Source organism: Podarcis liolepis (assembly GCF_965112155.1).
Source record: "Podarcis liolepis genome assembly, chromosome: 11".
Classification (NCBI taxonomy): Eukaryota; Metazoa; Chordata; class Lepidosauria; order Squamata; family Lacertidae; genus Podarcis; species Podarcis liolepis.
This window is the reverse complement of record NC_139565.1, coordinates 65,649,465-65,675,662: the sequence shown is the minus strand read 5'-3', so window position 1 is coordinate 65,675,662 and position 26,198 is coordinate 65,649,465. Positions and strand designations below refer to the sequence as shown.

Sequence of the window (26,198 nt, the reverse complement as noted above, 5' to 3'; positions counted from 1 at the left end):
ACCCCTCAAGGGAGTATCCACAAGTACCTTAGCCTCCCCCCTGAGGACAACAATGAGGCCTGTGTCCAGAGACCCCCACCCCCTGCCCCTCCCTCCCCGCTGCCCCACCCAAAAGAGACCTCGGGAGACACAGCCCTCCTCTGTTCAACTTGCTTTAATAACTGGACAGGCAGGTGAGGGGCAGTGCAGAGGCAGAGCCCCACAGGGGCCAGCACAGGCCTGGGGGGCAAGGGGGCTTCCCTTCAGCAGGAGGTGCTGGCCGGGCAAGAGTGGGGGGCGGGGGGAGGGGGCCGCTGCTGCTGCTGCTCCTCCAGAGGTTCTTCCTCAGAGGTTGTTCAGTTCCAGCAGTGTCTGGTCCAGGACCTGGTGGATGCCGACGTTCTCCTCCTTGGCGCTGGCCAAGCTCTCTGCAAACACAAGGCAGGCGGGCACCCAGGCACACCCCACCACCGCCAGAAGGAAGCCCCCCCCCCAGCCCAGGAGAGAAAGAGGCAGGAGATAAAGAGAGACACACACACAGAGAGAGCGAGGGCCCAGTCAGTTCAGCGGCTCCATCCAACAGCAAGATCCCACCCCCCACCCCAGTCCCTGGAGGGCAGCTGAGGTGGCCCCTCCGTCCTGGTTGCCCAGAGGCCTGCCCTCTTCACCACCACCTGCTCCTAAGGAGAACAGTCAGCTCTGGTCCCCAAACACCTTGGAAGAGGGTGTCGATCCGTGAAGAGGAGCAAGGCGGCAGCAGCAGCAGCAGCAAGAGGAGCAGTTCAGGAGAGATGGAGAAGCAGAGAGGAGAGACGCTGCTTGCCAGGATCCTGTCCCATTCACCCCACCCCTTGTCAAAAGGGGCTCCCACTCTGCCCAGCATCTGCTGAGCTCTTCTCCAGCTCAGACGGGGAACCACGCCTCTCTTCTGGGAGGCCCATCCTCCAGGAAGGCGTGCAAGAGAGGAGACCCCCTTCCCAAATCCTCTCACTCCAAGAAAAGGGCTTCTCAGGGGGGAGAAGGGAGGGGCAGGGGAGGGGCTGCCCCCCCCCCATGAAGCAGGCAAGGGCAGGGGAGCTGGGGGGCTCAGTTGTGGAGGCCGTGGAGGACCAGCCGCAGCTCAGTAGCCAGGAGGCTGTTTTTCTCCTCCTCCTGCCGGGAGCGCTCTGGAGGGGAAAGATCCATGTCCAGCAGCCAAAAAGGAGAAAGAGAGAGACAGAATGAGAGAGAGAGAGAGAGAGAGAGAGGGCAGGAGAGGCCCGTCATCACCAGAGGAAAAAGGGAAGCCCTGGACATCCATGCCACGTCCCCATAGCCTCTTGGAGGGAGCAGCTGGTTGAGACCCCCAAGCCCCCCTCCAGGAGCCAGAAGCGTTTCCATGGGACGGCTGCCAGGCAAGCCAACCAAGGACACCCCAGTTATCTCCTGCCAGCTGCCATCTTCCCCAATCTGGAGCCAGGGGAGGAGGCCGGCTGCAGGATGGGGGGCAGCAGACAGGCGGAGGGCAAGAGGGTCCCAAGGGGTCACATCCCTCAGCGCCCCCAGAAGGCTGGCCAAGGGCAAAGAGGCAGGACCCTCCAAGCCCCCTGCCTCCATGGGGCTCACAGGGAGGGGGAAGCCCTTCGACGCCCCCCCCCCCCCGCAGGAGCAGCCCTTGCCCACTCAGATGCCAGGGTTCAAGGAGGGAGGGAGAGGTTGAGACAGCAGGTGAACTAACCAGGCATGTTGGGCAACCGGTGAGTCCAGAGCCCCACAGAGGAGGAGACAGAAATGGAGGCGAGAGAATGAGAGAAAAAGAGGCGTTTGCTGAAACTGTTTATTGAACCCGAGACTGGAGAGGAGAACAGAGTCATGAATGGCAGCATGGAGGACAGACAGTGGGACGGACAGACAGGCAGAGCCGAGAGGGGCACAGCAGGGCCTCAGAGGGACCTGCCAGGGGGGTGCAAGGCTGCTTTCCACAGTGGGGTCTCGCTCCCACCCACCAGGGAAGAGGCCCAGATCCCCTTACCCCCCAGCCCAAGCTGCGTGCCTGGCAGAGCCCCCAAACGCCACCTCCTCTGCCAGGAAAGGCACTTCTGGCGCTGGCACAGAGCTCCCCACCCCCTATCCCCACCTGAGGTAACTTGGCCTCCCCTCCTAACCCCCCCCCAGCACACACACAGGGGAGCACTTGGGGTGTATCCTGGGCAAGCGAGGGGGAGGGTGGGAGCAGACAGAGAGGGAGCTCAGAGGGAGGTGATGTCGTTCAGGGCATTGTCCAGCTCCTCACTGATGGCTTTGAACTTCATCTTCTGGGCATAGACCTCGTCTGCAGGTGTGCATGGAAGGTGGAGAAGGTGGAGGCAGTGAGGCAGAGCAGAGGAGTGCAGGGGGGTGGAAAGAAAAGAGTGAACGTGAGAGGGAGGGAAGAGAGAGGAAGAGGAAGGCGGGTGGCTGGGAGAGAGACGAGGTGGAGGAGGAAAAGAGGAGGAGGACACCCTCACCCCCTTCACAAGGACCCAACCCTCTCGGAGCCCATCCCCTGCTCTGGGTCCCAGCCCCACCCCTTCCCAGTCCAACGGAGGGGGCAGGTGGGGGGAGCACCTTCTTACCTTCCAAGTCGTCAATGGTTTTCTCCAACTTTGCAACAGACCTCTCAGCAAACTCTGCTCGGGTCTCAGCCTGGGGGGGGGGGGGAGACAGAGAGGAAGGAAAGAGATGAAGAGCCCATTGGGTGGGAGACTCAAGGGGGGGGCATCCTCCCAGGTTGCTGTTGGGTCCAGAGCTGCAACATCCACCCCCTAGAAGGCAGGAGCAGCTCCGCAGCCGATCCCCATTCTCCAAGCCTTGCAACACCCTCCAGAGCAGAACACAAAAGGCTCCCTCTTCTGCCCCCCCCCCCCATCATGAGCAGATGGGGAGAATATTCCTCAGTCCTTCAGTTTGGGGAACATATTTTCTTCTCACCCCGATCTTGTTGTCTTACATCCCCTTTACTGATGACTGATCTATTGTTCATTTATGGTCATTTTAGTTTGTCTTCTTTAATTTTTTTACAGTATGTTAAGAAGCAGTTCCCTCCTTTGGGGGGTCTTTGTACAAAGCCTTGCACAAATAAAGAAACTTCATGGTCCCCCCAGTTAAGTGGCAGCTCTGGCTTCCAAAGATGCGTGCACAGAATTGCAGAGCTGAAAGGGACCCCAAGGGTCACCCAGTCCCTGTGCAGGGATAAGAGCTCATTGGGATTGGGCTCTGCATAGGGATCACAGCTCCAGGCATTAAGTCGGCCGTAGCGACTCCTCCCCGTTCCTTCCACACATCCAGGGCTGCTCCCCAGCCAGACCTGCCTCTTGGGTCTAACCAGCAGGAGCAGCCAAGGCTGCCAGTCCAGCTCTGGAGTCAGGATGGTGGTGTGAGGGGTGCCTGAACCCCAAAGGAGGTTACACATACACACACACACAGCGCTGTTTGGCATGGGGGTGGGGGGAGGCTCCCAATGCAGAGAGCCACTGGGCAGCTGGGGGGGGGAGCAGGAGAGATTTCTGCTCTGGCTGAAAGGGTTCCTCACTCCCCCTGCCCGCCAGGGAGGGTCCGGCCCTGACCACCCCCAGACTCTGCGCTTGTTTTGCTTCTGAATGCCTCTCCAAACGCAGCAGAGCCTGGGTCCATCTTGCTTGCATGGAGAAAGTGGAAAGAGAGGAGTTTCCTCCTCTCTCTCCTAACTCCAGAGCTCATGGGCATCCCGTGACGCTGAACGTTGAAGATTCAGGGTTTCTGACTCAGGATCTTTTCCCCAGCCCAATCTGCTACTGGGACTGAACTTTCTGCCCCTCAGCTTCAGCTTTGGATGGAGAGGGGAGAGGGGAGACCCGTCCCAGGCGCTGCTCACCTCCTTGAGTTTGTCCGTCAGCAGCTTGATCTCTTCCTCGTATTTGTCCTCCTTGGTGGAATACTGGAGATGGGGAGAGCAAGTGTGAGGGGGGAGGGGGAGGGCAGCCCCTGTCCCACTCCAAGCAGGTCCCTCCCTGAAGGAAGCCCACCCACCCTCATCCCACCAGGAAGCTCCGTACCCCGCCCCGCCCCTCCTACCTTGTCTGCCTGGGCCTCCAGGGACTTGAGGTTGTTGGTGACAATTTTCAGCTCTTCCTCAAGATCCCCACATTTACTGTGTCATGTCCAGAAAGACAGAGGCAGGCGCAGGACAGGAGGAGGAAAAGGGAGAGAGGGAGAGAAGGAGAGAGGGAGAACCCGTTGAGACAGCAGAGAAGAATCTGAAGAGGAAGAAGCAGCAGCAGCAGAAGAGAGACAGCAGCAGGAGGAGGTTCCTCTGGTGCCACAAGAGGCCTCGCCAAGGCCCTGAGAATCCCCCTTCTCTGTGTGGGGAGAGACACAAGCCGTGGGTCTCCAGCAGCAAAGCAAGGCCCATGTGTCCCGCGGGCATCGCGAGGCCTCTGTCTTGGCACAGCACACTTCCCTGGGCTGAGCTGAGACAAAAAGCCGTCTTGGGGGCAGGCGCAGGCCGCAACCCGCATTACAGCACTGACGGACAGGTGTGTGGGTGTGCGTCAGGCGGAGGGCCAGCTCTGTCTCTGAAGGCCAGGAACCTCCCTCGGACCCCTTGCGACTCAAGCTCTTTGCCCTGGTTAAGGTGGCTAGGAGAACCCCGTCTCCTTCTGGGCTGCCAGCAAACCACGTCACCATTCCACTGTCGCCAGGGCCAGGCTGGCAGCCTGATTCCTGCCCCATCACTGCCCATTCCCCGCTTGTGGGGTGCTCTCCCCAGGGAGGCTTGCCTGGTGCCTTCGTTCTATATCTTTAGATGCCGGGCGGACATTTTCCTGTATAACGAGGCCTTTGGCTTCTAACTATCTGTGTCTTTTCAGAAGTTGGGGCGTGGTTTTTCTGTACAGTCATACCTCGGGTTGAATGCGCTTCAGGTTGAGCACGTTCGAGTTGCGCTCCACGGCAACCCGGAAGTAACGGAGCGCGTTACTTCCGGGTTTCGCCACTTGCGCAGACGCTCAAAATGCTGTCATGCGCAGAAGCGGCGAAAAGCAATGCACGCATGTGCAGACATGCCGTCACTAGTTACGTTTGCTTCTAGATGCGAACGGGGCTCTGGAACGGATCCCGTTCATATCTAGAGGTACCACTGTATTCCTTCCATCCTGGTTTTAATTGTTTATTATTATTATTATTATTATTATTATTATTATTATTATTATTTGAATTTATACACCACCCTATACCCAGAGGTCTCAGGGCGGTTCACAGAAAAGATCAAAATAAAAACCACAATACAGTCAGCCTCAGGTTACAGACGCTTCAGGTTGCGTTTTTTTCAGGTTACAGAGCGCCGAAACCGAAAGCACCAGAACGGGTTACTTCCGGGTTTCGGCGGTCGTGCATGCGCAGAAGCACCGAATCGCAACCTGCGCGTGTGCAGATGCGCCGCTGCGGGTTGTGAACACTGTGGATTGCGAATGTGCATCCCACACGGATCACATTCGCAACCCACAGTGTCCACTGAATATATAATAAAAAAAAAAACATCAAGCCAATAACCCCCCCCCCCAAAAAGCCACATTTTAAAAGGGCATAGGGTGTGTGCATCTATGTGGGGTTTTGTTTGCTTGGTACTAAGTCACTTGCCTTGAGCAAGATAATCCGACCCCCCAAAAAATACATAAATATAACACATATAAATGAAATCTCTCGCTTGGTGGCTTTTGCTGCACTCGAGAGGCCCCAGCGTGCCTCTGGAAGGCGCCAGCTGCCCTCCATTCCTAGCCAGACAGCTGTGCCACCCTTGCCCAGGGTGAGCCTCTGCAAGATGGCCAGACGCAGAGTGGGCCAGAGAAATGCCTCTCTGTCCGGCATTTGGCCGCCTCTCACGCCTCCCCTTGAGGGTCCTGCACGGGGTGGCATCTGAGCCCAGAGCGGAGAGGCTGGATGGGAGAGGAGAGGAAGAAGTGCTCAGAAGGACAATGACCAGAGGAAGCAGGAGCAGGAAGTGCGCACAGCTCAGAGAAGGAGAGAGAGAGAGAGACGGAGGAGGGGGTCCCCTGCTCAGTACCTCTTCCTCTGCAGCCATCAGGGATTTGAGGGCCTGATCCATGGTGCGGAGCTCCTCTTCGAGCTGCCTCATGCGGCTGGGGGGGCAAGGGGGCAAGCAAGGTTTAGCAGCGGGGAGGATGCAGCCCCCCTGCAACGCCCTGGGCCTGGCTGCCCCCAGAGAGCAGGACAGGTGCCCTGCAAGGGGGCCCCCACTCAAGGCAGTCACATGTATGTTAACCTTGGAAGGCAAAAGGGAGCTGGCTCTGCCTGGGGTTCAATCCTGCCTGCACTCTTTTCCTTACGTCACCCTGAGAGGCTCTTGCGGTGGGGAGGGAGTAAAAAATGATGGGAAGGAGCCAAGGGGGTCCACAACAAAGAGGGGGTGGATGAAACACCCCCCCTTTACAAAGGAACACCAACCACACACGGGGGGCTGTGCACCATCAGCAGACCCCTCCTCACAAGAGCCAAGGGAGGGGAGGGACGGCTGGCCTTTCCAGCCCTATTTGGGCCTTGGAAGCCCCTCTGCCGCAGGTGCTCTGCCTCAGGCCACGTGGCTCAAGGACGGGGGGGGGGGGCAGAGGATGAAGCCCCCCCACAAAGGCCAGGGACCACCTCTCAGGCACTGGGCCTGCAAAAAAGCCAAGGTAGGTTGCCTTCCTCCCCCACTCCCACCCTCATGGGGGTGGGGGGAGAGAAGGACCATGGTCCCAATGCGGCACAGCCTCCGGCACTCTGGTGTCCAGCCCTGGTGCCCCCCCTCAAGGGAGGCCAGCGAGGGAGCCCCTCCCCCTCTGCCTGTGGCCACACTCACCTCTCGGCCACCTCGGCCCTCTCCTCTGAGCGCTCCAGGTCCCCCTCCAGGATCACCAGCTTACGGGCCACCTAGGAGCCAAGCAGAGAGGCCTCAGGAGGGCAGTCCGGGGGAGGGGGGCAGCTGCTTCCCTCCCCAGGCCCCCTCCCCCCCTGGGGCCCCCTCACCTCCTCGTATTTGCGGTCGGCATCCTCTGCAATGTGCTTGGCCTCCTTCAGCTGCATCTCCTGGAGCTCCATCTTCTCCTCGTCCTTCATGGCTCTGTTCTCAATGACCTTCATGCCTCTGGTGGGGAGAAGCCACAAGCCCCGTCAGCCACAGGGCCCAGGACTGCCCCACCCACACCAGCCCCCCCTCCAGAGTCCCAGAGAGCCTCAGGAGCCCCAAAGAGAAGCCCTAGAGTCGGAAGGGACCCCAAGGGTCATCTAGAGCAGCCCCAGGAAGGCCACATCCTGGCTCCTCTTGGCCCTGCTGGCTTCGCTTGCACACCCAAGGCAGAAACTACCCCAGAAGCTCATCCAAGATAGGCTCTCACCTCATCCCCCCTGCCCAACACCCCCCCCCACAGAGGTAAGCAAAGGGGCAGCCTGCATGGGAATGGTCCTCTGAGTGACTCCACTGAAGGCTCTGAGGGGGCAGCCCTCCCTGCCCAGAGCAGTGGCCAACCTCGCAGGGAGGGCCAGGCCACACAAAGGCACCTCAAGGGTCTCCATCACGGCACAAGGCGGCATCTCCCTTGGAAAGGGAGCTGGGAATGGGCTTCTCTCCCGGCTGCCCTCCCTGCCTTGGAAAACCCAAAGCCAGGACCAAGAGGCCAAAAAGACTGCAGCCCCTCAGCGGCCTGGCTCCCCTCTCCCTCTGGCCAGAGCTGACAGAACCCCTCTCCTGTGGACTCTGACACAGAGACCCCCCTGCCAATGGGGGAGGGTCTCCCAGTGGATCTCCTCCTGACTGGACTCTGGGCAGATCCAGAATGGCAGCAGGAGAGTGAGAATGAGAGGAGGAGCATGAAGCACTTGAGGCCTTCCTGCCTTTGAAACCTCGCCTCATCATATCCAGATAACGGATGAGTCGAAAACAGCACTTCCTGCATCAGAAGGAGGTAGGTCTGGATGACCTCTGAGATGCCTCCCGACTCGACACTTCGGCTGTTCTCTGTCTCATTTCACATTCCCATATTCAGATCTTCACCAGAGGACCTTCTTTGCCCCGGGGCCTTTCAAGCCCACACAAAGTGGCCCCAAGGCAGCTGTGGAGAGCTCAAGCAGGCCCCTCACCCACCTCTCGCTCTCGTCAGCCATCTTCTCCGTCTCCTCCAGCTTTTGCAGGGCGGTGGCCAGGCGCTCTTGGGCTCGGTCCAACTCCTCCTCCACCAGCTGGATGCGGCGGTTGAGAGAGGCCACATCGGACTCAGCCTGGAAGGAAGGAAGGAAGGAAAGAAGAGGGTGCAGAGGTCAAGCACAGGCACAGCCCTTCTCCACAGCCCAGCCGCCCCCCTTCCAGGCAAGCACTGCCCTCACCATGCCGCCCAACCACAGCCCCATAGGGCTGCCCACTCCCACCTCACAGCCCTTCCCACCATAGCTGTCAACTTTCAGATTTGAAAAAAAGGGAACAGCAGCCTCGAAAATAAGGGATCAGTAGCCTCACCTGTCCCGGGGACAGTCTACAGGATATCTAACAATCCGGGATAGCCGCGGGAAGCAGCGGGAAATGGCACTGGAATAAGGGAATTTCCCGCAAAAAAAGGGAAGGTTGACAGCTATGCTTCCCACCCCACAGATGCCAAAACACGACCCCAGGAAAGCCAAGGCCATTCCAGGCACATGAGAAGCTGTGCCCACTTGGTGGATCCAGCCAGACACTGGTGGGCAGCCATGACTCGCAGGGTGCCAGGCAGGGTCGGTGCCAGGCAGGAGTCTGTCCCTGGGGGTGACACTCTGCCCCTGAGCTCCAGCCCCTCCCCTCTCCCTGCTTAACCCCAGTCAAGGCCCAGCCAACTCAGAAGCCAAAAGGGGCCTTGAGCCGCCACCAGCCCCCCACCTGGCCCCACAGATCACACACACAGCCTTAGACCCCTTTCCCATCCCAGTCTTAGGCATGCAAGAGCCTCACCCCCTTCCCCATTTCTGGCCCTTTGGGGAGCCCCAGCATCTTTCCCCAAATCTCAGCTCCTCTGCTCTCCCCCCCCCCCGGCTCACCAAGCCCAACGTCCCTCAACTCAGCCCCCATGATCGTGCCTCACTTCTCCTCGCCCTGCTCTTGCACATGTGTCCCCCCCCCCAGACATGGGGCGCAGTTTCCCTTTTGAAACTCCCACTGGTCTCCTCTTGGCCTCACTTCCAGGAATCAGGAAAAGTTTCCACTTTCTTCAATTTAGCTGATTGCAGGTTCTGGGAGCTTGCAAGTGGGGTGTTTGCAAGGATTGCAGGAGGTGGTGGAAGAGAGTGATCTTCTGTGAGAGTGACCTTGTGTCTTTGGCGTGAAGGCTGCTTGCTTGTCTGAGCTGCTTGCTGGCTTGAGGGGGCGGCAGAGTGCTCTGCTGAGCACATGATCCTGAGTGGGAGGCGCTACTGCTGAGAGGAAGCTGGGCTGAAGGAGGAAGTGAGTTGGGAAGGAGATAGCAGCCAGCAGCAATCACAGTTTCACTGGTTGCCACTTCTGGGAGTTTGTGCACAGAATCCCAGGCCAGGACACTGAGTGGGGGAGGCCCCAAGTCCTGTCTCACGGTGTGCATAGGACCAAGGGGCATGGAAGGTGAGGGAGCTCCTGCCATGACCTGCAACGCCTGCGCCATGTCGGTCTTCCTACCGGAGAACGTGCAAAAGTGCAAACTGGTTGCCTTACTGGATGAGAAGGTCCAGCAACTTGAGGCCTGCCTAAGCACACTTCGAGGTACAGGAACACATGCAGGTTTCTCGACAGAGCTGAGCGGATGTGATAGAACAACAAGACTGGTGGGATGCCCCTACAGAGGAGGCAGATCGCCCATTGCAAGAGATGAACCCCTGGAGGAATGTGGCACACAGAAGTGGGACTGTCAGGAGCCGTGCTGGGTCATTGGGGCTGCAAAATCGCTTTCACCCCAGACACCAATTCTGGGCCAGAAGAGCTGGGACAGCAACTGCTGACCTCAGAATACACCAAGATGACTGTGAAAGGTACAGAACAAAGAATGATTCCCGCTACCCCCCAAAGGAGGAAGAGATAGGAGGAGATGGGTTTGGAGAAAACATTTTCCGTTCTTGACCTGGGACTCAGCTAGATTGGTAAAGAAATGTGTTTTATATGTGATATAGCAATGTGACACCAGATGGCGCTGTGGAGTCAAGTCTTTCCCAACCGGATTTCCTTGGATGAGTTTACAACACATTTAACTGAAACGCTTCTTTGATGTGTCTGGATCCAGCCCTAACCCCTCCAGATCCAAGGCTGCGAATTGTGGATGAGTATGCTGATAACCCACTTGCTACCTTCCAAGGAAATGATCTCAGACAAAGGGAACTGCTGTCTGGAGAAGGCAAGTTGAGAGGAAGGAGTAGGAAGTACTCAAACCATAAGGTTCCTGCCTTTGTAATCTATCCCAATAATATCCAGATAAGCTCCAATGGACAAGAGGGTGAGACTCAAGAGCAGCAGTGGGAGACCTTAGAACACTTCCAGGAGGCTTTGGAAGGCAGAGTGCATAGAACAATTGCTGCCCCTCCCAAGAAGAGAAAGAGATGAGTGGTGGTAATAGGGGACTCCCTACTGAGGGGGACAGAGGCAGAATTATGCAGTGGAAACAGGATGTCCCAGGAGGTGTGCCGTCTTCCAGATGAAAAGATTCATGATGTGACAGAGAAGTTGCCAAGTCTTATAAAGCCCACTGACCGCTACCCCTTCCTTCTGATTCACGTGGGTACAAATAATACTGCCACACACAGCCTGCGACATATAGCAAGGGACTATGAGACTCTGGGCAGGAAGCTGAAGAACCTTGGAGCACAGGTGGTCTTTTCATCACTCCTTCAACAGGAGTTGAAGGCCACTGCCCAGGAAGAGAGGAAAATACTGGAGATAAACCACTGGCTGCACAGGTGGTGTCGTCAGGAAGGGTTTGGCTTCTTGGATCATGATCTTCACTTCATTGAGGAATGACTTCTGGCGAGAGATGGGCTGCACCTCACAGCGGTTGGCAAGAATGCCTTTGCTCTGAGTCTCGTGAACCTGATCAGGAGAGCTTTAAACTAGATCTTGAGCAGGAGGGAGACAACATGGCAGGCAACAGAAGAACACATGGTACTGGAGATAATAGCTTCAGTGATGCACAGAAAACTGAGGTGGTACTCCAGAAACCCGCTAAATAATAATAAGAATAAGAATAAGAATAAGAATAATTTTTATTTATATCCCGCCCTCCCCAGCCGAAGCCGGGCTCAGAGTGGCTAAAGGGCAAGAAATCACAAGAAAGAAGCAGCTGGAGGAACGACTCGTGGTTTCAGTTGTCTCTACACAAATGCACAGAGTATGGGAAACAAGCAAGATGAATTGGACCTTTTATACAGGATGGCAAATATGACCTGGTAGGCATTACTGAGACTGGGTGGGATAGGACTCATTACCAGAATGTAGGAATTGAGGGGTATAACCTGTTCAAAAGGAATAGACTAAACAGGAAGGGAGGAGGAGGACCATCATCATATGTAAAGAATGTGTACACTTGTGAAGAAAACCATGACCTGGAGCATGGAAAGCAGATTGAGAGTATATGGATAAAAATTGTAGGAGAGAAACACAACAGGGACCTTACTGTGGGGGTCTGCTATAGACCGTCAAGCCACACTGAAGACTTGGGTGATGCCTTACTAGAGCAGATTACTAACCATTCAAAAAGGAGAGATATAAACATGGGGGTCTTCAACTTCCCCATATCTGTTGGAACTCAGACTCTGCCAAAAATGTAAGGTCCAACAAATTCCTCCATTGTCTCAATGACAATTTCATTTCTCAGAAGGTGGAAGAAGCAAAAAGGGGATCATCTATCTTGTACCCGGTCCTCACCACTAGGGAGGAACTGATCAATGAAGTGGAAGTACTTGGAAACTTGGGAGGAAGTGATCATGTCCACCTGGGTTTCGTGATACAAGGGAAAGCTGCCTGTAGTCAGACATGCACTCTGGACTTAGAATCCTAGAATCATAGAATCATAGAGTTGGAAGAGACCACAAGGGCCATTGAGTCCAACCCCCTGCCAAGCAGGAAACACCATCAGAGCACTCCTGACATTTTAAGAAGGCCACTTTCAAAAAGCTTGAAGAGCTACTGGGTGAGATCCCAAAGAGTCCAAGATGGATGGGAGTTTCTTAAAAGTGAAACACTGAAGACAAAAATGCAGACAATTCCAGCAAGAAAGAAAACTGGGAGGCATTTAAGGAAACCGGTGTGGCTGCATAAGGAGCTCACAGATGAGCTGAGATTTAAGGACATGTATAAGAAATGGAAGAAAGGGGAAATCACAAAGGAAGAGTATACATGAGTAGCCAACAGTTGCAGGGTGAAGGTCAGTCAGGCTAAAGCTCAGAATGAGCTCATGCTTACAAGAGAGGTTAAAAATAATAAAAAGATTTCTTCAGCTATGTTTGAAGCAAGAGGAAGAACAAGCAAGTGGTATGTCCTCTGTGTGGAGAAGATGGAGAAACGCTATTGGGTGACAGAGAAAAGGCGGAGCTACTCAACACCTACTTTGCCTCTGTCTTCACCCAAAAGGAAACTGATGCCCAACCTGGCGATAACAGAATAAATGATGTAAGGAGGGAGCTGCAGCCCAAGATAGGAAATGAGGTAGTAAGGGAACACCTAGCTACTTTAAATGAATTCAAATCTCCAGGGCCTGATAAGCTGAATCCAAGGGTACTAAAGGAGCTTGCGGGCGTAATCTCAGAGACTATGTCTCAGACCTTTGAGAATTCTTAGAGGACAGGTGAGGTCCCTGCAGACTTGATCTGGGCAAATGTTGTCCCCATCTTCAAAAATGGTGAAAGATAAGAACCAGGTAACTACCGACTGGTGAATTTGACATCAAGACCAGGAAAATTCCGAGAACAGATAATTCAATAGTCGGTCTGTGAGCACTTAGTAATTACAGCATTCTTTTCTAAGACCCAGCATGGGTTTCTCAAAAGTAAGTAATGCCTGGTGAATCCCATTTCTTTTCTTTTTTTAATGGAGTTGCAAGCTTGGTGGATCAGGGGAAGGCTGTAGACTTAGTGTATCTTGATTTCAGTAAGGCTTTCAACAAAGTCTCGGATGATATTTTTGAAAGGAAGCTTGTAAAATATGGGTTGAACAAGGTAACTGTTAGGTGGATTTGCAGCTGGTTGACTGACTGAGCCCAAAGAGGACTCCTTAATGGATCTTCATCATCCTGGAAAAAAGTGACAAGGGGGGTGCTGCAGGGTTCTGTCCTGGGCCCGCTGGCGTCCAACATCTATAAATGACTTAGATGAAGGGGTTGAGGGGATGCTCATCCAATTTGCAGATGACACCAAACGGAGGGGTGGCCAATGCCACAGAAGACAGAAGCAAGATTCAAAATGAGCACAACAGCTTGGAGAATTTGGCACAAGCTAACAAAGTGAATTTCAACAGGGACAAGTGTAAGGTTCTGCACTTAAGCAGGAAGAACCAGATGCACGCATATAAGATGAGGAGCATCTGGCTTATTAGTAGGACATGTGAAAAAGATCTAGGGGTCTTAACATGAGTCAACAGTGTGATGCAGCAGCAAAATGACTAATACTGTTCCAGGCTGAATCAACAGAAGCATAGCATCCCAATCAAGGGTGGGAGAAGTCCCATTCCATTCTGCCTTGGTCAGACCACACCTGGAATACTGTGTCCAGTTCTGGGCATCATAATGTAAGAAGGATATTGATGAGCTGGAACATGTGCAGAGGAGGGTGACTAAGATGATCAGGGGTCTGGAAACCTTGTGGGGAACCGTTGAAGGAGCTGCTTGTGCTTAGCCTGGAAAGAGGAGACAGAGAGACATCTTCCAATATCTGAAGAGCTGACACATGAAAGATGGAGCAGGTTTGTTTTCTTCTGCTCCAAGAGGTAGGACTCAAACCCATGGCTTCAAGTTACAAGAAAGGCGATTCCAACTAAACACCAGGAATAACATTCTGACAGTAAGACTGTAGAACGGTCTCCCTCGGGAAGTTAGACGGCCATCTGACCTGGATTCTTGAGCTGAGATTCCTGCATGGCAGGGGTTGGTCTAGATGACCCTTGGGGTCCCTTCTATCTCTCTGATTCCATGATTCTCCCTGGTGATCCTGTTTGTGCTCTTTAGTCCCTTCCTGCTTGGACTGTTCAAGGGGCAAGACAGGGGCTCTGCCTGCAGAAGGTCTCCTGTCACTTCCCAGGAAGGTTCCTTCCCAGCTCTGGCCTGCAGCAGCTCCCCCAGGCTCCCCGCTGCCCAGGCGCTTTCCCTTCTGCTTCCTCTCCCTAGCGCTGGCCCCACTTGTGCAACATCGCCCCCTCCCTTCCCCAACTCCCCCCTCCTTCCATCTCCTGCCCTTAAGACTGAACATCGGCAGGCCGAGACTTGTAGGCTTATAACTTCATCATGCATTAGGCACTTTGAAGCAGGACTGGGGGTGGGCAGGGCAGGGGGGGGGGCGCTCTCCCTCTCAGCAGCACAGAAAAGAGAAAAGAACAACCTCCTTCTGCAAACTGTGGAACTCCCCACCCCAACTTGGATGGTTTGAAGAGAGAATCAGACCAATCCATGGAGGAGGAGGAAGCCGCGCTCAGTGTCTCCTAGCCAGGATGGCTCTGCTCTGCCTGCACGGTCAGGGGCAGCAATGTCCCCGAATCCCCCTTGCTGGACCCCACAGGAGGGGAGAGGGCTCTTGCCCCCAAATCCTGCTGGAGAGCTTCCCATAATGAGCAGCTATTTGGCCTCCGTGAGAAGAGGGTCTGCATGGGGCCTCGGCCTGATTCAGCGGGCTCTGCCTAGGTGACGCTCCTGAGACACACCCCCCGCCCAGGTCCCCAGCCTACGCAAGAGGAGTGCCAGGCCACCTGCAAGGTGATGTGGTGAAAGCCTTTGGCCCAGGGGCTGGTGCCACCTCTGTGCAGCCCAGCACAGGGCAAAGAGCAGCGCAGGCAGCTCCTGGGAAGCTGCCCCACCCAGACAGGATGGCTCTTGGGCCGCAGCAGCCCAGCTGGGGGTCCAGGGCAGCAGCAGCAGCAGGAGCAGCATGTGGGGCGGGAAAGGGAGGTAGCCCAGCAGGGAGGGGGGAGGAGCAGGAGCAGGATGGGTGCTTTCCCTGCCTGCGCTGGAGTGACTAAAGCGGCAGGAATGCCTCCAGAGCAGATTCGCTCCCAAAAAGGAGATGGACGGGAGCTGCTCAGGGGCTGGGGGGTGGATTTCCTGTTTATTGCAGCTGCAAAGCATGGGGGTGGGATTCCCCCTCACTCCCCATCCATGCTCCGCTGAAGGGAAGGGAGGAGCCAGCAGAGGCAGGGCTCCTCCCCCTCCTCCCACCTCCCTCAGCCCCTCCCTCCCCCCACATTCCAGCCAAGGGAGGTGCTTTCTGCTGCTGGTTCAGGCCCAGGGCTGTGCAGCCACGGAAGGCGGAGGACCACAGAGCGGCAGAAGGCCAGGAAGCAGCCTTCCCCCAAGACCCTTGGAGAGCTGGGCCCAGGGAAGGAAGAGGCAAAGAGGCAGCCGGCAGAAGAGGAGGCCGGAAGGGCTTTGGGGGGCACAGGACCAAGGAGGAGGGGGAAGCCCAGCTTCTGGGATGCTCACCTGGAGGAGGACTCCTGAGATGAGAAAAGGAAGTCTCCACGCCCCCCCCCCCACTTCCCCATGGCAATATAAAAATGCCTGGCTAATGCAGCTCTGCACCAGGTGGTTGGACTAGATGACCCTTGTGGTCCCTTTCAACTCCCCAGTTCTGTGATTGCATTCTTGTACTGGTAGGGCAAGGTATACTGCCTCTGGATAGGGAGGCTCTAGTCTGAGCTAGCAGGGTCAGCCATCCTGAATCTGCAATGATTGTCTTTATGGGCCAGACTAAAGGTTCCAGCAGAGACAGGCTTGCCCCTCCACCTGCCACCCAGAGTCCACACAGCAGTGCACAGTTAGATGCAGAACTCACTGCCACAAGACACACCACCAGCCACAAAGGAATTAGGCAACGAATGGAGCCAGGAACGGCCAGATTGAAAGGAGCATAGGAAGCTGCCTTCTATGGCCACTGGTCCATCTGCCTCTGTATTGTCTACACTGACTGGCAGCAGCTCTCCAGGGTTTCAGGCAGGGAACATTTTCAGCCCTACCTGGAGATGCTGCTGGGAATTCAAGCCAGGACCTTCTGCACTAACCAGGACCAGCCCAAAACATTGTGGTGTAGGGAAGGAGGTGGCATGAAGATCTACATTAGAAACAAGGGGAGGGGGAGAACGATCTGCTGCCTGAGATGGTCACCTCACCTTGCCTCAAGGGAGGGCCGGCCCTGGCACTAACCACAGGGCTCTTAAGACAGGAGGCTGCACACAAGAAGCAGGAGGAGGCTTCCGAGTACCAGAACAGCCGTAAGGCAAGACTTGCACTTTCCTGAACAACTTGTTGGCTGCTTCGACCTGCAGAACTGGCCCTTTTACAGGTGCCCCATAAAGTGCCCCAGCACTCTGGAACTCCCTGCCTATTGACATCCGGCACGCACCTTCCCCGTATTATTTTTGATGCCTTCTTAAAATACTTTTGCTAGCCTAGTCCTATTCATTCACTGCTGATTCTAACCATTTTTCAATGTTTAATTGCTGGTTTTTATTGATAGTCTTAATATGTCTTATGGTTGGACAGTGTTCTCAAAGCTACCAACATGAGTTTGACCAAACTGCAGGAGGCAGTGGAAGACAGGAGGGCCTGGCGTGCTCTGGTCCAGGGGGTCACAAAGAGGCGGACGCGACAAACGACAACAATATGTCTTACAAACCAGTTAGATGTTTTGTTACAATCAAGTCGTATATAAATTTCATAAACTAAACAGAATTTAAATTAGAACAAATTGTTTGGCTGTTGGTAGAGCTAAGGGCCCCGTCTCTGATAGCTGACCAAGATTCCAGCCTGAAACTCTGGCCAGCTGCTGTTGCTCGGTGCAGACACCCCCAAACCCTATGGGGACCCAAAGCTGTTTGTGGGGTCAAGGCTGTTGGGCCTTTGCAGCCCAACTAAGCCAGGCAGCCTTCCCACTCCACGCCTCACCCAATGGAGACACGGGGGGGGGGGAGCCTGGCCCTGGGGCTAAGTCCCCCACCCCAACCAGCAGCCCACTTCTCTTCCCACCACACAACCAGCTTTGCCTTGGGAACAGCCCACCGGTGGGATTACTCAAGATCCTTGGGGGAGGGGTGCACAAGGAAGGCCCTCTCACCCACCTGGAGGGAAGGAAGCCCTCCAGAAGGACCTCTCTGGCTTGGGAGTCCCAGCCACAGGGAAGGAGGCGCCTGCTCATTCCCCGCACTGCAGAAACGCTCTCCCAGCTCTGCAAAAAACCAGACGGCCCCCTCCTCATATTTGTGCCCTTCCCCCAGGTGTACGGTGCAGTCGATAATCTGATTCCACCTGGGCTCAGGGAACAGCCAAGGGACTGGAGGGGGGCACCAGCTGGAGCTGGCCAGGAAGCCACCCGCAGGACTCCTGCCAGCCTCCTGTCAATTATTTACCGGGCTGCTTCAGTTCCAAGGGCCTGCAAAGAGGAGGGGTCAGGAATACAGGGACACACACACACCGCCTCAGTACTGCACCCTCATTATTGTCTTCCTCTTGGAGGCAAGACCACTTTCAAGCCCCCCCTCCCCGCCAGGCCAGGCATGTCCCACACCCCACCGTCCGAGCCCCCCACAGAATGATGTCACAGGCAGTAGCAGGCCCTGGCCAAAGGGGGGTGTCAAGCTGACCCAAATCCTGTCCCCCAACCCATCCTGCCTGCCTAGCAGCTCCCCACCCCCAGCTCTTGCACAGCCAGAGCTCTCCCTGCAATGCGCAGCGCACTCTCTTCTCTCAGGTAGGTCCGCACCTGGATCAGCAGGAACCTCCTTCTCACGCACAGCTGAAATGGCACCAGGATCCCACCTTGCCCTCTTTGCACTACTAGAGAGATGCTCCTGGGAAGGGGCGCGAGGACCAGAGTGAGGATTCAGGGGCAGGAACCCCAGGAGGAGGAGGCGCTGCAAAGAGGCCCGTGGGCAGCGTGCCAGCCTCGCACCCTCCGCTCCCCCATCCGGGAAACGGGCACAAGGGCGTCCCCTGCCAGGAGTGGCTGAGAGGGGAGCTGGAAGAGCTTCGCGCGCCTCGCACATGCTGCTTCGCTAGAGAGCAGAGCCCTTGGCGGAGACCCCGTCCTCTGGGACCCCCAGCGCCCTCCAGAAGGACCCCATGTGGCCCGCGGGCGACGAGGCCACGCCCCTGCCGCCTTCGGCCGGGAAAGGAGCGCGGAGGAAGCGGCGCCTCCCCGGATCCAGGTGGGCCGGGCGGCTCTGCGCTGGGCGGAGCGCGAGCGAGCGAGGCAGGCAGGATGCAGGCGGATGCCTGGCGAGTCCCCCGACGGGAAGCCCCGCCCGGTGGAGCCGGCCCTCTGCACATGCTCGGGAACCCCGCCCTTCCGAGGCGCCGCTCCCTTGGGTCGCCCCGGGGAGAGCCCAGCGCCGGGTGCCCCGCCAGCCCCCCACAAGCCTTCAGGGAAAAGGTCGCCCCGGGGCTGGCGAGGCCGTCGGCGCTCCGGCCGAGCCCTTCCGGGGGGCGAAGCGGACCCTCCCGGCCGCCGCCGCCGCCGCCGCCGCTCTCTCACCCGCTCGCGGGCCTGGCGCTCGGCGTCCACTTCCCGCTGGAGGTGCTCGGCGCGCTCCTCGGCCTCGTCGGCCACTTGCTGCAGCGTCTGGATCTTCTTCTTGACCGCCTCGATGGAGCTGCTCCCGGCCATCTTCCCGGGCGGAGGCGCGGAGGGGCGGGCGGAGGCTGGAGCCCGTCGGGGGGCTGGATCGGGGGCGGCGGCGGCGGGCTGGCGGGGCTCCTGGCCCGGGCTCTGGCTGGCGCTCGGTCGCTCCGTCTGCTCGCCTACCCGCCCAGCAGGAAGAAGCGCTCAGGATGCGGGCGAGGCGGCCTTCCGCGCCCCGCCTCCGCCGCCTCCTCCTGCGGCTGCCGGCTCTGCCCCTCGCGCGCCTCCTCCAGCGCGCTGGCCCGGCCTCGCTCTTAAAGAGCCCGCCGCGGGGGCAGGGAGGGAGGCAGGGAGGGGGCTGGCGCTGTCCGTCGGGGGTCGCGGCGCCGTCGGGCTAGGCGGGCCGGACTCAGGCGCAAAAGGCGGCCACGCGCAGGCCCGGCCATTGCAGCCTCCTGGCAAGCGGGGGCCCCGGACTCCCCGACGCTTCCTCCGGGGCAGCGTGCCAAGTGTCGGTGCCCCGGGAAGAGCCTCGCTCGCCCGCCCGCCCGGCGGCTTCATGCGGTGGCCTCGGGGAAGACTCCGCTGCGCCCCCTTCTGGGCTCGCTTTGCCCCACAGGGCTGATCCGGTGGCCACTTGGCTGGAGGACTGAGAAGAGCACCCAGCCAAGCGGGGACTTTCGGATCTCCCTGCTGCTGTGACTCCGCCGAAGGACAACTCGATCCACTGCCACTTGGTGACCTTCGGAGAAACTGAACGGAGTCTCCCCATCAGACTTGGTCAGCTGCTGGTTGCTGCAAAGGCACCAGAATGAAGGCCACATCTGCTACTCCAAGGCTGAGCCATCAGTAGGGATCTGTGTTAAAAGAGATTCTTGGAGGGACACTCTGCATGTGATTTGGGGCGTTTCGTCCTTGGAGCTGCAGAATATTCGGTTCTGGTCTTCCTTTCTTGCAACGTGGCACTCAAAGCAGCAGCAGCCCCCCCCCCCCACGTGGCTGCTCCAGGGACTCACCATTCCAGGCGCTGGCCAGGCCTCCTTGGCTTCAGTAAGGTGGTTGCCTCCTGGGCATACCTGGCACCCTGTGTATGCTCAGAAGCCCATGGACCAGACCTGTGAATCACAAATGGGCAGAGGGCTGATGGAAGAAGAGTCCCCAGTCAGGGCCACTGGGATTTCTCTGCTCCTTTTTAAGCTGCCTTTATCCCATTCATCACAGAGTGTTTAGGTGACAGCACTGCACAGCAAGGGGGAATAAAATTCTGCTTAAGAACCTGAGAAGGGCCTACTGGATCAGGCCAGTGGCCTGTCTAGTCCAGCATCCTCTTCTCACAGTAGCCAACCAGATGCCCTAATGGGAAACCCAATTGCACTTTCCCCTCTTCTGGTTTCCAGCAATTCGCATTCAGAAACATTGCTGCCTCGCACTGTAGAAGCAGAGCAGAGCCATCTTGGCCTGGAGCCTTTATAGCCTTACCCTCCATGAATTTGTCCAAGCCCCATCTAAAACCATCCAAGTTGGTGACCATCACTACTACTTGCAGTGGCCGACTTTGGGGTCTCAAATTTCAGCAGCATCCTGTGCAACACCGAAATTTGGTGTCCTTGCCTCTTTCCATCCCGAGGCTCCACACCCAACTGGTTGCACTTCCCTAAATCCGCCTCTGACTTCTTGCGGGAGTGAGTTCCATAGGTTAACTGTGCACTGTGTGAAAAAGTCCTTTCTTTGATCTATCCTGAATCTGCCAACATTAAGTATCATGGGATGTCCAGGTGGTCTAGTGTGGAGAGGGAGACAAGTTTTTCCCTTGCCACTTTCTCAATGACTTCTATCATGTCACCTCTTCCTTGCCTTTTTGTATACTAAAAAGGCCCGTGCTGCCACTTTCCTCCATCCCCACCATCATTTCAGTTGTCCTTTTCAGAACAGATCTGAAGTCCTTTGCCCAGTTCTGGGCTCCTCCGCTTTGCTTTGCCATAGATAAACTGGAATGGTTTCAGAGGAAGGTGAGAAAGATGCTCAAGGAGTGTGGAAAACTAGTCCTGCGAGGCCAGGCTGGAGGAACTGAGCCTGCTTTCCCTGGAGAAGAGGAGACACGAGAGCCTTCTTCCTCTTCCTCATCGTCTTTGCTGAAGGGCTGTCATGAGACAGAAAAAGGCAGGGAGTTCTTTTCTGCTGCTGTCCCAGGTGGCAGGATGAGATCCACCTGGCTTACATTACAGGAAGGCCTCTTCATTGATGGTAGGAGCAGTTTGAGGGTGGTGGGAGCACTTCCTGCTCCCTGGAGGGGGAGCCTCTCCATCCCAAGTGGTCGTCTTCAAGCAGGACCCAGACATCCATCTGTTTTCTTTTTGAGGTAGGGGCTCTAGCTCTGGGTTTCCTCCACTGAGCAGGGGGCTGGACTAGATGGCCACCGAGACCCCTTCCAGACCCTTCTTGGGTGAAACAGCTGGCAGTGAAGGGAGAGCACAGCCATTGTGGCTGGTAGCTAAGCACCTGCCGCCTTTCGGCAAGATAGGGCTCCTCCAAAGCAAGTCCCGGCGTGTGAGTGCGTGCGTGCGTGCTGGGGAGGGGGTGTCACAACACTCTATGGCAAGCTGGATGTGCTCATACATCTCCCATGTGTTTCCACTTCCTGGTCTCTTGAAATACTAGGTTGCTGCTTGCTGCATTGGAGCACAATTCCTTCTCTCTGCCTTCTGCTGAGTCAGACCACTGGGGCCATCTAGGTCAGTAGTGTCTGCACAGGCAGGCAGCGGCTGTTCCAGATTTCAGAAACAGAATGTCTCCCAGCCCTGCCTGGAGTTGCTGCCATTGGAGCTGAACATGGGACCTCTGCGTGCAAGGCAGGTGCTCCACCACTCAGCTGTGTCCTGTCTGTCTCTGTTTTATATCATCAAAGCTGCTTGAATAGTGTTGGGTTTTCAGGTTTTACCTTCTTTTACTATTTCCTTTCACAGCTCCCAGAGTCTGATAATTCTTGAATGTCTAATGTTTTAATTGAATTGAATTAATTATGTTGAGAGTCCTTCATTGCAGGGCTCTAGGGTGCCAGTAGCCATCTGTGGCCACTGGCTTACTTTCTGTTCCAGAGGACCAAGGAGGCTTGCACCTGAAAGACTCCCTAGTCCAGGGCTGGTGCTTGGCAGAGTTGCAGGAGCACTTCCCCCCCCCCCAGGTCAGCCTCTAGGGAGCCCCTCTCCTGCCTTCAGCTGTGAGGGTGCCAGAAGTAACTCCCTTCAGGCTGTGCCTGTGCTATAGCCATTGTGTGACATGGCAGCCTCCTGGTGCGCAAAGAGAAACACCAGCTCCCTAAGGCAGAAATGCATGTTGGGAAGAGTCTTGGGGTCCAAGGGTGGGCTGAGCCAATCCTGCTCTCAGGAGAGCAAACCTGAAGCCCAGCCTTTGCTGACACTTAGAAACACCCTCAGGTCCACATCCTCTCCCAGGGACACCGCGTGGCTCTTCTTTGGCTAGGCACCGCCACCCGCTCTGAGGCCGGAACTCAGAGGTCAGGGTTTCTTCCTGTCCCTCTAGGTCCAGGATGTCCCTCCCCACGCAACCACGCTTGCCAAGTTTCCTCCTGGGGAGGCTCTGAGGCCAAAAGTATCTGTCTCACAGGGCCAGGGAAAGATGCAACTGCCCTGTGACATTTATGATCATAGTCCCTTCTGAATGGGGCAAGTTGAGGCCCCTGGACCAGTGAATTTGGGAACACCTCCCCTTTTGCCTCCTCTGAGCACGTCTGCACTGTGCTTTCACCCTGGTACATTCCCAGGCTTCAGTTCCTCTCTTTCCATTCAGGAGGAAAGAACACCCATGGTTTGTCCCCATTCCCATCATTTCCTGCACCTACATGCTTCCATTCAAGGACCTCCACCTCTCAGGCACTTGCCTTGTCTCCTCCAGCCCACTCAGGCCCCTGAGCAGCCACCTGTGGTGCCCCCCCCACTGCTTTCTCCTTCCCCAAGGCCTGCCTCCCCTCTTGCTCAGCATGGCCTCCCCCTGCATCCAGTGGCGGCTTCCCCAGTGGCTGGCCTGGGGGAGGCCAGATGACCACCTGGGCTCTGTCCCCCCCCCCATGACCAGCCCTTTGAAGTGGCATCAGTCAGCATGTGTGTGCTGGACTCCTGGAAATGGGGGGACCTGGAAGGCCAGGCTGAGGAATGGTGCCAGGCCAGCTAGCCTGTTTCCAAGCCAGAATTTCTGCCTTGGTCTTGGTGCCCCAAAGGGGCCTGGAGCCATTGCAAAGCAGTCCGGGGTTCCCTTCCAAGTACAAGCGCAGGAAATGGGGGGGGGGGACACGACTTCTCAAGGCAAAGTCACCTTTACATAAGGACTCATAAGAAGCCACACACGCTTCCGGGATGGGGAGGCATTTATTTCCCACATAGGGTTGCGAAAAATGTCCTCCATTGGCAGAACATACGAAACATGGGGCAGCCCCGGCCTGCCTGCCAGAGCCCAGCTGCACTGGGGAGAAAACCTGCATCTGCCTTGTTCTGGACGGGCCGCGAGAGGAAAAGGGGGACCTGCCTCCGAGTGGGGCAGAGCCAGGGCGGCTGCGCTCCTACATCCCGGCAGTTGCTCTGCGCCAGTCAGCGCCCCCCCCCCCTGCCCTCTAGCCAGTCTCCTCCTCCGGGCTCGGGGAATGGCCAAATATGAGCAAAGGCGGCGGAGGCTGGGACGGGCGGGATGCTGAGACAGCTGCGCAAGACCGAGCGCAGAGGCTGAGGATTGAGAAGTTGGAAGGCACCCAAAGGGCCATCTAGTCCATCCCCCTGCAATGCAGGAATCGCGGCCAAGGAGGATCCCTGGTGGAGGCGGGGTGCCCCTTGGGGGAGTAGCCCGCAGCCTCCCGGTCCTGCGCCCAAGGGACTGGCTTCGAGGCTCATCTGCGCCCTGCAGCAAGCTAGGAGAGCGGCCCTCGTGCCAACCTGCGGGAACTGAGGGGCACCATCCAGCCATGGGCCCCTGTGCACTGTGGCCTGGGGGGGCGGGTAACAGGTAGACCATGTCCCCCCCAAGGCCTCCCGGGGCTAAGAGTAGCAAGGCTCTGGACCAGGCTGCGTCGCCAGCCTCCCGCCTCTGGGTTAAGCCTCTAGAGGAAGGAGCAGGCGGGAGCCTATTAGCACCCCGATTAGCACCGCCTCGCCTGGCATCTGTCTGGCTCGAGCCCTCCGCGAGGAGGAGTCTGCAGACGGGCTCTGCCTGGAGGGGTCATATCTGCTGGCAGTGCCCACTGGCACTCGAGGAGCAGCCAGGGCGGCCTCTGCTCCTGGACTGGCCCGGCATGATGGGCGCAAAGACAACCGCCAGGCAGGCTGCGCGTGTGGGCACCGCTCAGTCCCGGCCAAGAAGGGGCTTTTCCGGAAACACCGGGCAGGTGCTGGACCAAGCCGAGCAAGCAGCCAGTAGACCGCCGGGAGAAGCCCGGTCCGAGCACTAGAGACCCCGCCCCGCGCTCCCCGCTTCGCTCCAGCCGCGCAGGCTGCGCCGCCTCCTCTCCCGCTGTTGGCGGCGGGTCCGGGCTGGCGGCGCTCCAGGCGGCGGGTCCCTTTTAGGCGCTCCTTAAGACCCCCTGATCGCCTTTCACCCGGGCCTCGAGCCTGGCTCGGGCAAGGAGCATTTATTTATAGGGTGTCAAATGCCCTCGAAGGAGGCCGAGCCAGTGGCGGGTCCCCCGAGCGGGCTCCTCTTTAAAGCCCTCGCAGCTGTCGCTCCCTGGAGCTCGGCCTGGCCGGAGGAGCACGCCGTGTCACCACCTCCCGCGCCAAGAGCCCCTTCCTGGCCCCGGGGAGACCCTCAGCTAACGAGCGCCCAGGAATGCCTTGACAACTTGATGGGCGGCGCGGGTGCCAAGGCCCGCGCCCGGAGCCTCCCCTGCCCGCCCGCCCGCCCCGTCTTAATGGCCCTGTGACGGCTCAATTCATCCTCGGGGAGGGAGGGAGGGGGGAGGCCCCACTGGCGGGCAGCTGCTCGGGGCTTAACGAGCCCGGAATACCTGGAGGGGCCCCGTCCCCTATGCCCTTGCTCCTCGGCGCCACCCACCCTGGCCCGGGCAGGATTGGACCTCCGAGGGCATGCCTGCGCCTTCCCTTGCCGCCCCGCGAGCCGGACTTACGTCGCCGGCCTTCTTCTCGGCCAGCTCCAGCTTCTCCTGGGCCTCCTTGACGGCCTCCGAGTACTTGTCCACTTCATCCTCCGTCCCCTTCAGCTTCTTCTGCAGCCCCTGCTGCTCCTCCTCCAGCTGCGGGGGGTCGGGGAGAGAGAGGGGGGAGCGTCAGCGGGAGGCCGATGCGCTGCTGCTCGCTCCTACCCGGAGGGAAAGGGGGTGCCCGGGGTAAGGAAGGAGCGGGGGGGCAGGAGGGCATTCCTGCACTCAGGATTATCTGGGGTGGGGAGCCTCCAGAGATGGGAGCCCAGCGGTGGGAGTTGGGAGGGCATCTGCCTGACTTAGTCCGGGCAGCTGGAAGCGGATTCACAGCTAGTGGGTGGGGGTCTTGCCTGGCAAAGTGTCCACCCAGATCAACTGTCGGGGATGGAGGGGGCTAGTGAGGTGTGGTTCCTCCTGGGGGTCTGCCCTTCTGGGGAGTGGGCGCCAAGAGGCCTGTGGGGCGGGCGGGCGGGCACCTGTTTGCAGCGGTCCTCGGCCTGCTTCTTGTCGGCCTCCGCTTGCTCCGCTCGGTCGATGGCGTTCTCCTTGTCGAGCTTGAGCATCTGCATCTTCTTCTTGATGGCTTCCATGGCTGCGGCTGGAGAGGCGTCGGGACCCGACGGGAAGGACGGTCGGAGGCGCTCGAGCGGGCGAGAGCGAGAAGGAAAGGCGAGCGGAGCCGCGAGCGGTGGATACTGGCTGCGCGCCCCGAGCGGCTCGCACTGCCTAAAAGCCGGGGAGGGGCCGGGCCCTCCCCCACAGGCCGAGCAGCACCTTTTAGGGACAAGCTGGCAGGGACGGGACCGGCCGACGAGCCTCGACGGGAGGGAGCGGGGAGCGGGAGGCGGGGACGCGGGCAGCCGGCCAAGCAGGCAGGCAGGCAGGCGCGGAGACGGGACGCCCCCAGCCCATCGCCGCTAGCCAGCCAGCCTGACGGCACGCGCCCCGGCCCCTCTCCCCCTCCCTCGAGCAGGAGCCTCCCCGCTACCCCCTTCAGCTCGCTCCGTCCAGCTATCCATCCCTCTAGCCTTGGATCTGTTGCTATAGTAACCGCCCCATCCCGGAGGCTGCCCGCCCCGCCAGGGCCACTGAGGCACCGGGCAGGGCCTTCGACCCTTCTGCAGGGTCGCCCCACGGCCAGGAGGCCCCCCAGGCGAAGGCAGGCCCCGAGTGGCCCCCCTTCCGCTTGGGCAGGCGAGGCGGGGGTCGCCAGGCCAAAGACAGCTGCCGCCCGGCCAGCCGCTTCCCCCACCCCGGAGTCTCCCAGCAGGCC

The 26,198-nt window shown here is 58.0% G+C and overlaps 1 protein-coding gene across 8 annotated transcripts; it reads right to left on the bottom strand.

Moving 5' to 3' along the window:
* Positions 1-138: 138 nt before the first annotated feature.
* On the bottom strand, positions 139-26,198 carry TPM2 (tropomyosin 2). Of its 8 annotated transcripts, none has more exons than XM_083466361.1 (9): positions 25,402-26,175; positions 24,893-25,018; positions 8,114-8,247; positions 7,000-7,117; positions 6,833-6,903; positions 6,038-6,113; positions 3,851-3,913; positions 2,574-2,643; positions 139-407 (listed from the first exon to the last, which is right to left on the bottom strand). In XM_083466361.1, the coding sequence occupies exons 1-9, from the start codon at positions 25,513-25,515 to the stop codon at positions 325-327; spliced, it is 855 nt and encodes a 284-aa protein (XP_083322487.1). In that variant the 5' UTR covers positions 25,516-26,175; the 3' UTR covers positions 139-324. The 8 variants fall into 8 exon arrangements, with proteins under 8 accessions (XP_083322487.1, XP_083322485.1, XP_083322491.1 ...); XM_083466359.1 differs by lacking the exon at positions 6,038-6,113 and adding an exon at positions 4,051-4,126 and having other exon boundaries at positions 25,402-25,676; XM_083466358.1 differs by lacking the exons at positions 139-407; positions 6,038-6,113 and adding exons at positions 1,782-2,290; positions 4,051-4,126 and having other exon boundaries at positions 25,402-26,198.

Bases quoted from the DNA above. Each gene is read 5' to 3' on its own strand.
- TPM2 (XM_083466358.1), bottom strand. From the start codon at position 25,515: ATGGAAGCCATCAAGAAGAAGATGCAGATGCTCAAGCTCGACAAGGAG. The intron at 8,248-24,892 runs GTAAGTCCGGCT...CCTTCCTTCCAG, and splicing joins CCGAGAAGAAGGCCGGCGAC to GCTGAGTCCGATGTGGCCTC. The intron at 2,291-2,573 runs GTAAGAAGGTGC...GCACACCTGCAG, and splicing joins AACCATTGACGACTTGGAAG to ACGAGGTCTATGCCCAGAAG.